At 38.0% G+C, this 15,413-nt stretch overlaps 1 protein-coding gene across 1 annotated transcript in view; it reads right to left on the minus strand.

Moving 5' to 3' along the window:
- Positions 1-1,430: 1,430 nt before the first annotated feature.
- The window catches only part of plxdc2b (plexin domain containing 2b), a 107,746-nt gene continuing 93,763 nt past the window's right edge, over positions 1,431-15,413 (minus strand). The window contains exons 11-14 of the mRNA XM_077229238.1: positions 14,613-14,766; positions 12,215-12,253; positions 5,853-6,013; positions 1,431-2,957 (exon numbers count right to left, since the gene is read on the minus strand). Coding sequence (XP_077085353.1) covers positions 2,838-2,957; positions 5,853-6,013; positions 12,215-12,253; positions 14,613-14,766 — 474 coding nt within the window. The 3' untranslated portion in view covers positions 1,431-2,837. The remainder of the gene's footprint in view (positions 2,958-5,852; positions 6,014-12,214; positions 12,254-14,612; positions 14,767-15,413) is intronic.

Raw genomic sequence — 15,413 nt, forward strand, 5'->3', positions numbered from 1 at the left:
AACTTAAAACCAAACGCTGGCGGGGAAAGAATAACAGATTCCTTCATTTATTATTTAATCAAATTTTATTATGTAATTAAATTGACAGTAGGCTAGTAAGAGTACACAGATTACAGCATTGTGTATTTCACTGTCTCTCAATGGGTCTCATTCATGAAACACGAGCAGAACGAATTTTTGTATAAATCGTGTGTAAAGTGGTTCTGGCGTAAATTTTCGGATTCATTAAAATGTTCGTATTTTCCAAATGTTAGTTGGTACGCAAGAAATCTACAACTGCTCCCATCCACGCGTAAATAGTCCGCTTAACACCCGAACGTTTTGCTCATTAATAAGGCTGCATTTTAATTCACCTTAATCGGGTAGGCTACATATTTACACAGCATTTTGAAAAAATATTATATATAGTAATTACATGCGGTTTTTCTTATTATGAGAGCCAGTAATAGCATCTGCGATGGTGGTCCTTCTCCGGTTTTAATACGATTTTTCCGAAGTGAACTAATTCGTTTTTTGCTCTCAAGCTTAATGTCGAACTTGTTTTCTCACTTCTGGGAATGTTCGATTAACAGATGAAACTCCATTGACTGGATCTGTAATATGCTGCCTCCTTTTTTTTAGGACCCGATACGCCACTATGTAGCCTACGCTTGAAAATGAAATGTGGCGTTTTGAATAGACTTCTGATAATAAAACTTCAATTTCTGCATCTGAGAAATTTTTCTTTTTCATTCGCATTCATGTCATAATATGATGCCCATATATAGTTGTCAGTCGGATTTAATGGGCGGGATTTATGGTAATTGAGAATGAACGTGAACGCGCATCCCATTACGACTGATTTGGAATTCATTAACACACACACACACACATTTCACGATCACATCTGACGTTTACGAAGTATTTGTGAATCAGGAGAAGAGTTTTCGGGAAGGAGGTCTCTTTACGCGCAAATCACTCGCATATTTACTCGTATATTTATGGATGTTTCATGAATGAGACCCAGTGAGTGGCACAACATGACGATTATGATAATCAAAAATGCAGGTCTCTAATGGTTGTTTCCTTGAATTCTGATAGCAAACATCACACTGCTGACCAGGAAAATTGATCTCTTATTCAACAAACATTTTCTTTGAGATTATTTCACAATATAAACATCCACTTCAGACCCCATATTAATGTGCACTCACATACATTCCGATTCAGTGTTTCTCTCTCTCTCTCTCTCTCTCTCTCTCTCTCTCTCTCTCTCTCTCTCTCTCACACACACACACACACACACACACACACACACACACACACACACACACACACACACACACACACACACACACACACACACACACACACACACACACACACACACACACACACACACACACACACACACACACACACACAGAAAATAATCAGGTCTTCAAGTGAGGGAAAGTTGATAAAAATAGAATTTATACCATGATTTTTGGTAAGCCACCCTGTTATGAGGATAAAAAAGGGGTTGCTGAAATAATCAAACAGAAGACAAAAATATCTACTTGGCCTACTGTCCATCTCAACAAGTTGTACAGTCTTAAGGAAATGCTTTTCAATTGTTTTCATTCTATATATTCTGTTTGTCTGTAATGACAGTTCTTTGGTCACAATACTCAAAATGTCTTTATACATTTTTAAAGGAGAAGGTAATACAATGTGCCATAACTAAATCAGTTTTATAAGGATATGTAAACTTTCAAAAGTAAAATCCCCATTATTATTGAACACAATGGAAATTATTTAGAACATAGCCTTTCTGAATGTTCATCATATACAAGGTTGTAATGTGTTGTGTTTCTCATTCTGTAGAGTAATAATTCACATTCTTGAAGTCAAAATTCATTATTGCAGTTCTCAATTCCACTGCTTCTAATCTTTGAAAATGAGATGACCTTGACAGCAGAGGGAGAGCTTTATTTCAAATATTAATTAACAACTCAATGTAAGGACTGTCAGTGTAAGGGATCGTGTACCAAAATATAACAACAAAAACAACAACAGAAAAATCAAAACAAAGACGCACACACACACACAAAATCTCACAAGCGCCTGTCTTGTAAATATGCATTAGTAACATAAGTTGAGGAAAAAATAAACTTGAAAAAAGCGATATATGTGTGTTAAGTGGATATGTGCAAAATGTCCTAAATGGTTGGAATATGGATGAAAAATGTTAATCAATACTGTTGGCACATTTGTTCACAGAACATTTTCCAATTGTATCCAAACAAGAGGAAGAGACACAGCATCTGTAACTGTGGAAAGGTCATCCAACATACTCCAAAACATCAGTTCAAATCAAAGAGATAAAATCATAAGCAAATATGGAAAACAAACATAAAAACCCTACAAAACCCATTTTAAGATATATAAAGGTCTATATAATGAATTTGCAGTCCAGAAACTGTCAAGACAAGAAAAATCTCTGAGAGGCACATTAAATCAGAGAATCAAACGTAACTGCCTTCAGTACAATGGCGATTTTGAGGGTGAAAGGTCAAAGCCTCATCCAGTACAATCAAGATTTCCAGAGCTGCTCCCCACATCATGACAGGAACCGAGCAGAAGCTGCTGAACATTTCCTCTTATTGTAGATGTTTTGTTCGGAGTGTTAAAAGCTGGATCCAAGCATTTGTTTTGTGGATGCCTCTTTCATTCAAACACCACACCCTCACTGTTTTCAGTTTCATCACTGTTCACAGGGGTTGGTGGAACGCTATGATTTGAGATGTGTGGATTTGTAGCAAGACACCAAGAAGGTTGCTGGGCTGTGTGTTACTTAAGAAGTCAAATGTCAAATCTCAGCACTGCTCTGATTCAATAAAACCTTCTTTTTCTTGACCCATAGGCTCTACCTCTGCGTATGCTGGATGGCCAGAACCTCGACGAAATTTCATTGCTGGCCATCGGCTGGGACGTCTCTGTAAATGTATGAATTTGATAATGATACTGTACGTTTTTTCCCCTTATTTTTTGAAATATGCACTCCCCATCAATGTCAATACATACATATTCTACTAGTTCTACATGTATTAAGATACATACATTTATTTCAAGCCAACAAACATTCCTGACTTAAGAGTAGTTCGCTTAAAATAAAAATTGTGTCATCATCAATTATGTCATAGTATGGATGTCAATGGGGTCCATCAACTGTTTGGTTACAGACATTCTTCAAAATATCGTCTTTTGTGTTCAGCAGAAGAAAGAAATTCATACAGGTTTGAAACAGCTTGAGGGTGAGTAAATGATGACAGAATTTTCATTTTTATGTGAACTATTCCTTTGACAGTTTGCAGTTATTGAATCTCTGCATCCTTTTTTCGTTTAATAAGTAATAGTTCACACAAAATGGCAATATTGTCATTTATTCACCATCATGTCATTTCAGACCTTTCCAGACTTTCTTGCCTTTGCAGAGCAAACAATTAATTTTAACAACATTGAATGAGGACTGAAGCTTTCAAGAATGCAAAAGCACCATAAAATGTTTTTCCCTGCTGAAAGATAAAGCATTGCTAGTCACAAGCATAAGGTTTGTTTTGCAAACTGGTTTCTGGTTTGCTGGTCACCAGCAGGGGAAGCGGGAGAGCTGTTGGACCAGCTACACCTCAGTTTTGCTTGAGAACAGCATTACTACTGGCCCACCAGCAAGACCAGCACTATACCAGCTCTAACCAGATCTACATAATAATCAAGATCATTTATGTATGCTTAAGTAAAGTTCAAGTATATTTTAAGTATACTTTATTTAGTAAGTATGCTAATATCAATGTACTTTAAGTATACTTGTAAGTGTACTGTTTCAATACTACTTGGGACTAAATTGGCCCACATGTATTGTATAAAAGTATACTTTTTAAGTGTACTTTAAGTGTAACAGTAGTAAACTTTGAGTATACAACTAGTCTACAACTAAGTTTGTTGTTTGTGCTGCAACTATATTACAGTGAACTTAAAGGTACTGTATACTGATAGTTTACTAGTCAATTACTTGTAGCACATTTTTTAATTTATGAATGTAAACTTTGTAGTATACTCTAAGTAAGCTACTAGTTTAGTAGATTTATCCTGTAGGTAACACTTTATTTCGATAGTCCACTTTATACATTCTACTAACTATAAGTAACTTTTCAACTACATATCAACTAACTCTCATTAGAGGATTAGTAGGCTGTAGTAGACTGTCAGTAGACTATAGGTTATGGTTAGGTGTTCGGGTTAGGAGTTGCAGTTACAAGTTGAGTTGTAGTTGCCAAGTTATTTATAGTCAGTAGAATATCTGTTGGGGGACCAACAAAATAAAGAGTTAGCAGATATTAAGCAGAAAGTCTATTAATACTCTAATGACAGTTAGTTGACATGTAGTTGCAAAGTTACTTATAGCTAGTAGAATGTCTAAAGTGGACTATCGAAATAAAGTGTTACCGATTTATACTGCAAGTATACTTGTACATTTTTTATTTAAGCGCACATAATATCATACTTCTTGTTTACTATTTAGGCTATATTATTTTTGCACTTTAAGTATACTATGCTCCGATTTAGGTATTCATTTGTTATATACATTTAACTCTTTCCATTTTAAAAACATTTTATTCTAGCTTCATGCATCCTTTTTTTTAATCAACAATCGAAGTTTCATAAAAAAGCAACATAAAGCTGAGAAAAACAATTTTTTGTCAAGAACTACGTTCGGATGGGATTCAGAACGATGATCAAAACATCGATGGAGTCGATTGAATCCATAAACAACCCCAAAGCTTCACAGTCGTTTCCTCTTCATAGGTTCAACATTTTATTCGGTAACATTAGGCAGTTTTGATTTATAAGCTGTTTAATGTTTGGTGATCGCGTTGTTTTACATTTACATAAGCAATCTTTTATCACATGTTTCTGCTTCATCTTCGCTTGTGTTTTGATCTGGAGATTCTGTACTTTTTAAAGGTGCATAATAGTGCCCCTACCGTATACTGTAACAGTGAAAACATGGCTAATCGGAAACTTCAGTCATTGGCGGGGAAAGAGTAAAGTAGATTTAAAATAAATTTCTATGTACACTACCAGTAGCCTACACAAAAATTCAGATACTTAGAACATGTCAGTTTTCTTTATAAATCAATATTTTGCAACAATTTAAGACAGTATGTAAAAATATGTGAAATAAAATATTTAATAGGCTACTCAATCAAAATATTAAACACAACTACAAGCCACGTATACTTAGAATACTTAATTATACTTTTAAGTATATATCGATCAAAAGATAAGTACAAGTATAGGACAAAAATACACTTTTATGTCAGTATAACTCAAGTATACTTAGGCTAAGTGTACTTTTAAGTATATTTATAAGAAGAACATAAAAAGTAGACTGAAAGTTTCCTTTTCTTATTTTTTTAGTTTAAAAGAAGTATATTAATAGCACACTTGAATAACCTTTTTTTTAATGGAAATGGTAATGGAAACCAGCCTGGACCAACACGGGACTCATGCTAGTTTATGCTGGATTTTTCAGCAGGGTTTCACAGAAATATGGTGAAACGAATCACACAGAACTATTTGTTCACAAATTCAACTTGACTTCTTTTATAGTGTTGTTTTTTGCAACCTTTTTTATAGCTTGAAAGCTTCTCTACCCATTCATTATAATTTGTAAATGCATGGAAAATAAAGACCAGCACACTTCACAAAATTTTCTGCTCTTTCTTTATCTTTCTTCTCTATTTTTTTGTTTTGTTATATGGACAGCTAGACCATTTTACATTTCTTTATTAGGTGAACTATTTCTTTAACTAAAACCTACACACTCTCACCTCAATGAAGAAGAGTCCCGCAGCAGAGCTCGGGTGGTGGTAGACGTAGACGGTCACCAGGACAATGGCCACCATCACGAGCAGAAGCAGGATCATCCCAAGAATCAGCCCCATGTGCAGGGGGTGGGTGTTGTTCTCTGCTGTGCTTTTTGCTGCAGCAGCTGAAACACACATTATCACTACTCAATCACAGACTCTCTTTTAATCATTCTTGGGGATTTTAACAAAGCAAATCTTTCCCGTGAACTACCAAAATACAGACAGCACGTTACATGTCCCACCAGAGACAGTAATATACTGGACCACTGTTACACCACAATAAGAAATGCGTATCACTCCGTCCCACGGGCAGCTTTGGGGCTCTCTGATCACTGTTTGGTTCATCTCATACCGACCTACAGGCAGAAACTGAAATCAGCTAAACCTGGAATACGGACTGTAAAAAGATGGACTAATGAAGCAGAGCAGAATCTACAGGCCTGCTTTGATTGCACTGATTGGACTGTTTTTGAAGCTGCTACCAATGATCTGGATGAGCTCACAGATACTGTAACATCATATATAAGTTTCTGTGAGGATACATGCATTCCTACCAGGACATTCTTATCATTCACTAATGATAAACCATGGTTTACTGGGAAACTCAAACACCTTCGTCATGCCAAAGAGGATGCTTACAGAAGTGGGGATAAAATCTTGTATAACCAGGCCAGAAACAGATTGACAAAGGAGATCAGAGTTGCTAAAAGGAACTACTCTGATAAACTGAAAAACCAGTTTTCATCCAACGACCCATCATCAGTCTGGAATGGCCTGAGGAACATCACCAACTACAAGTCACCATCCCCTCGATCTGTGGACAATCAACACCTGGCTGACGATTTAAATTCATTTTACTGCCGGTTTGAAAAGCCCTCATTAACACCACACACCCGGTCTGATCTGCACTTCACACTTTCACCATCACCTCCTGCACTCCAATTATCACTCCCCCCTCCTGCCATCCAACCTGAGCTTAAGGTCTGTGTGGAGGACGTGAGCCGAGTCTTCAAAAAACAGAAGACTAGGAAAGCCTCAGGCCCAGACGGCATCTCATCTGCTTGTTTAAAAGCCTGCGCTGACCAACTGGCCCCGGTCTTCACGCAGATCTTCAACATATCATTGGAGCAGTGTGAAGTTCCCTGCTGCTTCAAACGCTCCACTATCATTCCTGTCCCCAAAAAACCCAAAATCACTGGACTTAATGACTACAGACCTGTCGCTCTCACGTCTGTGGTCATGAAGTCGTTTGAAAGACTGGTGCTGGCCCACCTGAAGGACCTCACTGGACCCCTGCTGGATCCCTTTCAGTTTGCTTACAGAGCAAACAGGTCTGTGGATGATGCAGTCAACATGGGACTGCATTATATCCTGCAACATCTCGACAGACCAGGGACTTATGCAAGGATCCTCTTTGTGGACTTCAGTTCGGCCTTCAATACCATCATGCCTGGTCTTCTCACAGCCAAACTGACCCAGCTCTCCATACCATCCTCGATCTGTCAGTGGATTACCAGCTTCCTGACGGACCGGCAGCAGCGAGTGAGACTGGGGAAACACACATCCAAGACACTCACAATCAGCACCGGAGCCCCCCAAGGGTGCGTTCTCTCCCCACTGCTCTTCTCCCTGTACACTAATGACTGCACTTCTAAAGACCCCACTGTCAAGCTCCTGAAATTTGCAGACGACACCACTGTCATCGGTCTCATCCAAAACGGTGACGAGTCTGCTTACAGACTGGAGGTTGAACAGCTGGCTGCCTGGTGCAGTTATAACAACCTTGAGCTGAACACGCTCAAAACAGTGGAGATGATCGTGGACTTCAGGAGGAACAGCTCAGCACTCCCCCCACTCACCATCATGAACAGCACTGTGGAAGCAGTGGAGTCATTCAGGTTCCTGGGCACTATCATCTCTCAGGACCTGAAGTGGGACAATCACATTGACTCCACTGTGAAAAAGGCCCAGCAGAGACTGTACTTCCTTCGCCAGCTGAGGAAGTTCAACCTGCCACAGGATCTGCTGATTCAGTTCTACTCAGCCGTCATTGAGTCTGTCTTGTGCGCTTCCATCACTGTCTGGTTTGGTTCAGCTACCAAATCAGACATCAGGAGACTACAACGGACAGTCCGGACTGCGGAGAGGATCATTGGTGCCCCCCTGCCAAACCTCCAGGACCTGTACTCTTCCAGAGTGAGGAAGAGAGCAGGTAAAATCATCACAGACTCCACTCACCCTGGACACCTCCTGTTTGAACTGTTACCGTCAAGACGGAGACTCAGATCACTGGCCGCAAGAACATCTCAGCACAGGAACAGTTTCTTCCCACAGGCCATTTCCCTCCTGAACAGTTAACACTCCTCCCAAGGCATATGCCTGTAAGGGCAATACTCCCACTGTTTAGTGCAATATCCTACAACTCAGGTGATACTTATATGTAGATTTATTTATTTATAATATTCAAAACACTGTAAATAGGTTCATAATCTGTAAATCTGGAAATGTCTATTCTGACTAAACCAAACTGTGATAGTTTTATTCTCATATATTCATATTTATATTTTTATTTTTTTTATTCTTATAATTTGTAGTATTATGTTTCATGTTTCATGTTGTATTTGTATTTGTATAGTCCACTGGAAGCCTCAGTACCAAAACAAATTCCTTGTGTGTGCAAGCACACTTGGCAATAAAGCTCTTTCTGATTCTGATTCTGATTCTGATTCTGATATACCGTATTTGAACTTCTTAACACTGATGCATTCACTCATACTGCCACTCATAATGAATCAGTTTGCCTTTGTACACACATAACTGCACTGCTTGTAATATTCTCAATGAGGATGAATCAAGAGTGGAGGCTATTTTTCCCCTCAGTCTCATCCTTGCCTCAAAAACCGAAAGGGTATAGCTGAGGCTGTAGATCTCCAAATCAGGGTGGAGCTCCAAAATAGGGTGTGGCTTCCTCCTATTGACAGACAGACACATGACACGCATGTGTGATTTTTTCAAACTAGTTTACTGCAAACTCTGCCGCACAGCCGATTATAAAGATTTCATTGGTCATGTCAATCACAGTGCTGATTTCCTATCAATGCTATACAATGCTACAACAAATCCTAACCACTGAACCTACCCTAAACCTTAACCTTAAACAATGAAACTGACAGTAGGGTGGGATTTGCGCTGAATAGCGTGCTAAAGACAATGGCAGTCCAGGAGATATAGTTAATAAGATCATACGAAAAGAGATCACTTAGCCGGGCCGTCTGTAACTCCCCAACTGGACCTCACCAGACAATGGGACCTTTTTAGTTGCACCCAGCGTCACTGCCCCCTTATACCATGCGAATCTCGAGCCCCAGGACGCCCCGTCGCTTAGAACAAAGAAATAGAGCACAACTTTCCCACATGTAAAAGTAACTTTTTATGTTAGATAAAATAGAAATGATGTGTAATTTATGAATTTTTATTTTTAAATGATGTTTTATTAACAAAGTTCGGGAGGATCACACTCAGATAATTGACATGACTGGAGAGCACTCAGCAATCAACGATAGGAGGTGTGTATATATCCAGCAGTCTCACCTCAATTCGTTGACAGTTTAGCAGCATCCCTCCACCACCCCTTCTCCACACTTCTAGTCGTAACCATTTACATACGGGGGGGAATACTCTGGGTTCGGGCCGAACTCCGAGCTCGGAGCCCTCTCCCCGGACAGCACGCCAAATATGCATTAAACTTTACTCCCTATAATTGTATGTAAATGTGAACTTGTGAAATGTAAGTCAATGACAATTGGCTGAAGCCAGAACCAATGGCGCAAGTCTCCCCTTTTGGAGTTCACGCCCCATTTTGGAGATCTCCTGTCTGCAGCTGTACCTACTTTAAGAAACCAAGGTTGAATCTTGTAGTTCGTCTTTTGAACAGAAGAGAGCACTGTCTCCACAACTAATTTATACTGTTTGTGTCTTTGGGTTTCTGTGGCTTGTGTATCTGTCCAACAGGCAGATAAAAGATTAATGATGGAAGAGAGACAAGGCCATGAATCTTCATTTTGTATTTCGGACATTTCCAACCGGCCCCAGTGAGAAAGATTTACTGTGGTCTGCAGTTCTTGCATTTTTGCACTACAGCCAGGCTCCTATAAAAACCTTCTGAGCAGACTCTGTGGCAGCTTTGAGACTACCAAATGAGTCGGTTATAAATGTACAGATTTGGATCTGCTTTATCTAAATGTAAATCATACAACAGTATGTCTTAAAATGCACTACCAGTATGTAGTGACATCTAAATGAACATATTTTATTCTAGAAAGATATATTCAATATAAGTAAAATAACCTGACTACATTATGTTACAATACCTACAAAGGAAGATATTTTGAATAATGTTTCAACTGTTCTTTTTTGTCCATTTCGGATCCTAATGACATTCTTTTTATTGACTAAATATATATATTTTTTCAAAATATCTTCTGTAACTCCACTTTAACTTTCATTTTATATATCTATGGCTCCATGATCAGTGAAAACGTCTCTGCACATATTGTATCCTGACAGGATGTCATTCTTGTCATTCTTGCTCTTCTTGTCTGTCAATAACTTAATTCTACATTGATATATTTCATTTTAATATTGTATTGCATTGCTATATCCTTACAGTACCCACATACTGCTCCTTACTGAACAATTTTGCAGTTTATATGTAAAGCTTTGACTCATGTAATTTTGTGGCTCTGTATCTCTTTTGTCAATACATTAACTAATTTTCTTAGGTCCAGAAATGTCTGATAAATGAATTTAAGAGAAATTTTTTTTTTTTTCCTATCATGAAAAGCCAAATATAAAGTGTATTATACAGTTTACACTTTAAGTCAAAGGGTGCCAAAATGATTGACAGACATTACAGGGAAGAAGTGAAGAACTAATAATGAAGCAGGGTTTCTGTTGTTATTCATTACAGCCAAAAGTGCCCATACAATACAGCGACTGGCTATTGAAGATTATAAAAAATCTGGTAGGCTGGAGAAGTCATGATGTCATGAAGGATTGACATTATACACTGAACACACTGGCTGTTGTCAGACTCCTTGTGCATAGAAAACTCACTGGATTATTACAATTGATGGCAAAAGGAATGTTTGGAAATGTAAACTGATATTTCCTACTAACACACTACAGCAAAAGATATAAATAAATGGCTTAAACCTTTATGGTGAAAATACTAACGTGTCTAAGACTTTTGCACAGTACTGTATTATATGTATTATATATATATATATATATATATATATGTATAATACGCTAATGCACTTGCAGTTTTTTAACTAGTTTAAATCAGGAATTACAACATTCATCTTATTCTGCATTAGGTTAGATAGTGCTTTCTTCTGGCTACATGTTTTCATTGGCAGAATGTGTTGTTTTCAGCTTTACTGATGAAATGTTCAAGCCCTGACTGCAGTTTCCGACTAGTAAAGACATACTGAGCTTGCTCCAAATTAAAAACACATGACCTGGATCATACTATCAGAATTCTGGGAATACAGAAGGGGAGAGACGAAAAAGGAGAGAGAGAGAGAGAGAGAGAGAGAGAGAGAGAGAGAGAGAGAGAGAGAGAGAGAGAGAGAGAGAGAGAGAGAGAGAGAGAGAGAGAGAGTGAGTGAGAGAGAGAGATAGAGTGAGAGAGAGAGAGAGAGAGAGAGAGACAGAGAGAGAGAGAGAGAGAGAGAGAGAGAGAGAGAGAGAGAGAGAGAGAGAGAGAGAGAGAGAGAGAGAGAGAGAGAGAGAGAGAGAGAGAGATTATATGACATACATGTTGGGTTTTCATGAGGCATAATGACATAATAGACATAATGATTTTTATACTTTACAAACTGTATATTCCATCCCCTAAACCTACCCATCACAGAAAAATTAGAATCACTTATAAGATGTTTTCCATAAAATGGTCCCCACATGGACAAGGATTTTACATATTGACCACTTTGTGTTGCCAACATTTTGTTCCCATAACGCAGGGTATACCTGAACCACACACACACACACACACACACACACACACACACACACACACACACACACACACACACACACACACACACACACACACACACACACACACACACACACACACACACACACACACACACACACACACACACACACACACACACACAGATTATAGCCTTATTTGTACATAAGCAGGAAAAATTGATGTGAAAAGTGAGATCAGAGTGATGCAGTCTAATGCTGTGTAGTTCACAGACGCACTTTGATACCACATACAGTACACGGCAGCAACGATAAGTTCTTACCTCCATTGTCTTTGAGATGTAGTGCAATTTTGGTGTCATCTATAAAAATAGATGAGAAAAGAGACAGAAGGGGGGAGAGAAAACATTTGTAGAAAAATAAAGCAAATTTTACATCTAGACAGTTTCTCTCAATTGTAACATCATAGACCCTAAAACAAACTCACGTACATCCAAACAACTGTAAATGGGTTGGACGTGTGTAAGGATCATTTCAAAGAAACTGAAGAATATGTTTGTGATTGGAGAAAATGTTACGAAGTTATAATGAATTTTTAATGAGCAATACACTCCAACATTCTTAAATATGCTTTCTGGTGATCTGAAAAGATTCTCTCTGAGACAGACAGGTCAACATCTGTAGGCAATTCTGATGAGAACTGAAACCAAAATGAATGAAGTAGCACAAATACTATCGATGCTGAGGGACCTGATGCTGCTGTATTATCTGCTGTAGCCAGTGGCATTATAGCAGGATATCAAGCTTCTCATTTACATCATGTAACATCAAAGCTTTTCATTCACATACATGCATCACCTGATTAACTGCAATACTTCACACACGGATCAGAGTCAGAGATGGAGAGAAGAAAGTTAAATCTAGATGATTGTAATAGACAAATCATATCCGGTAAAAATGTTAACCTTAAAATGTGATTCATGCTGTTAATATAATAGACATTATTCAGGTCAAATATATTACAACTTACAAATAACACAACTGAATCAACTTTACATTAAGTTAAGTAATGCCAACAAAACTAGTATAGATAGTTCACCCCAAAAATGAAAATTTGGTCATCATTTACTCAACCAAACCTATGAGTTAATGTTTTGGTCCATACAAATGGTTTGTTTACCAACATTCTTCAAAACAACTACTTTTGGGTAAAAAAAAAAGAAGAAGAAGAAAAAAAGATGATCATACAGGTTTGGAATGATATGAGGGTGACATAATTTTTATTTTTGGGTGACCTAACCTTCAAGGTAACAAATGAGGTTACCACTTTTTACAGTGTACAGCAGTGTCACAGTTTTATAGTAAATGTACTTTAGATGCAGCATTTGAATTTATTGACTATTCGATATGGATCTCTCAGCTTTTTAATTTTGTTGTCATAATGACATAAGCGAGCAGTTAATGAAAAAAAAACATTCAGTAATGAATTAAGGATGAAGAAAAGAGTGTAAACAAGAGTTTATGCCTTTTCAATGACCTCATAACTCTCTGTCTTATTGAGCATTCTGAGAAAATGTTAATGATGAACTGATTGTTTCATGTACTATACTTAATCACTTTAAGTGGACTTCTGGCAACTCCTGGGACTAATGTAATCTTTGTAGCCAGATCTGTCCCTGCCTGTAAAAACAGAGAGCGGTAGGGGCACTGTACGAAGCGAGCTAGACTGCCTTTTATTTTAAGACATGACAGAAATAAGTACAAACATCAAATACCAAAATCATCTTTTATATACAGCTTCCTATATAGCTCTACCCACAGTGAAATCTCACTGGCCTATAAAGTCCCGCTCCTCATAAATGTGCAGCAAACCTCAAATATGTTCTCATTGGCACGGACTTTGTGGCATCACACAGTATTTTTGCTTTTAGTACAAACAGACAAAAAACTTGTCCCTGGACATATTTGGTTACGTGTTACATTGACAGCTGAACTGCTCAGTGCCCGAGTAATAATTAGAAGGGGAAAAAATCACTTATTCAAGTTGACTTGTGAACTAGACAAACAAAGTAGGAAAAGTGATTAAAAAAAAGTTTAATTTCTTGTGCTAAAGTTTGGGTACTGCTATTGCTCCTCTACATTTTAAATATTTGTGTATTCATAATTCAGAGATGAGATTGATAATTTATGCTGTGTTGTTTACTGTCTGATAATATGTTTGTGCCTATCACACAGAAAAACAGAACAAAGCACACAGCATGAGGTCAAAGTTATATAACAGTTAAGTGGTATATGGATGAGGGTCAACTTTGGGTTTATATTCATTGTAAGTGACAGTGTTTATTTAAAGAGAGATTATTGTGTGCTGCTGGAGAAGAATGAACAGCATGATAATCTATTGAACACCATTTATGAGTTAACCTTTTCAGCTACATTCTAAATGTTCTTCAACACAGAACATTTCTTCTCCAGGAATTGATTTTCCCAAGGCTCATAAAGCACAAATAAGCCTTTCTTTTTCCGTGTCTATTGATTAATGTAGAACCCATTGGTGGTCTCTTAACATTATCCTGCCGCATTCTTACCATGAGCAGTCACTTGTAACTAATGGTTTAGATCATTGACCCGTTGGTTTCCTGTTGTCAGAGGATTGTAACATCACTTTCATGATCCATATTTCAATCTTAAGTGGTATGTGTGTTGGTTTAGGTACGAAAGTACCTTCTGTTGGTATGCTGGTCGGCATGTGCGATGGGGCTTGAGTAGAGTGACCCTCAGTAGTCCCTCTGTTCCTTGTGGTAATGTTATCAGTGGATGCAGTAGTCAGTAGATTAAGATTGGTAGTGTTGATGAAGTCACAGGTGTTATCCTTTGTCTGCGAACGAAAGACAGGTTAAATGATCAATCTGACAAATCTAAAGTACAGTTTAGTAATGGTGCATGCATGCATTTGTTTTAACGATCTAAGCACATGGTCTAAAGTTCACGGCACAAGTGCACATAGGGCGTGTCCGAATACACTTTTGCTAGTTTAACGATGGGTAAAAGGGTTGTCCCTATTCTCTTGATGAGTAATGGGTGTCCATTACTAGTTTTGGCCGTAACGTGCAATAAACCAATCTGTGTGGCCCAAGGTGGCCTTGTCTCTGTGTGGTCTATAACGGCTTGTGTTTCCAATGACCTCTCCATATGTACTATGTTAGCCTCATTCACAGGTCATGTCACTATTCCACAATGCTTGCTTCCCTTCAACTCGTTCACAGGGAAACTGGTTTTGATCAGAAGTTAGTGCGTCTCAAAACGTAACATAAGTCACTTTGGATGAAAGCGTCAGCAATGGATAAATGCTTAATGTATATACAGCAAATGCATTATTCATTTCTTCTCATAGTACCTTTCAGGCTCACTGTTCTCACTATGATGAAGTCGCCTCTTACTAATTAGCTATTGGCCTACGAGGCTTTCCACATTGCATGTTCATGCTCATTATTAACTTTCTTCTATTTCTATGTTTTAGACTCT

The sequence above is a fragment of the Siphateles boraxobius genome, unplaced genomic scaffold (assembly GCF_051911475.1).
Source record: "Siphateles boraxobius isolate OS27281-9 unplaced genomic scaffold, OSU_SipBor_1 130, whole genome shotgun sequence".
NCBI classification, from domain to species: domain Eukaryota; kingdom Metazoa; phylum Chordata; class Actinopteri; order Cypriniformes; family Leuciscidae; genus Siphateles; species Siphateles boraxobius.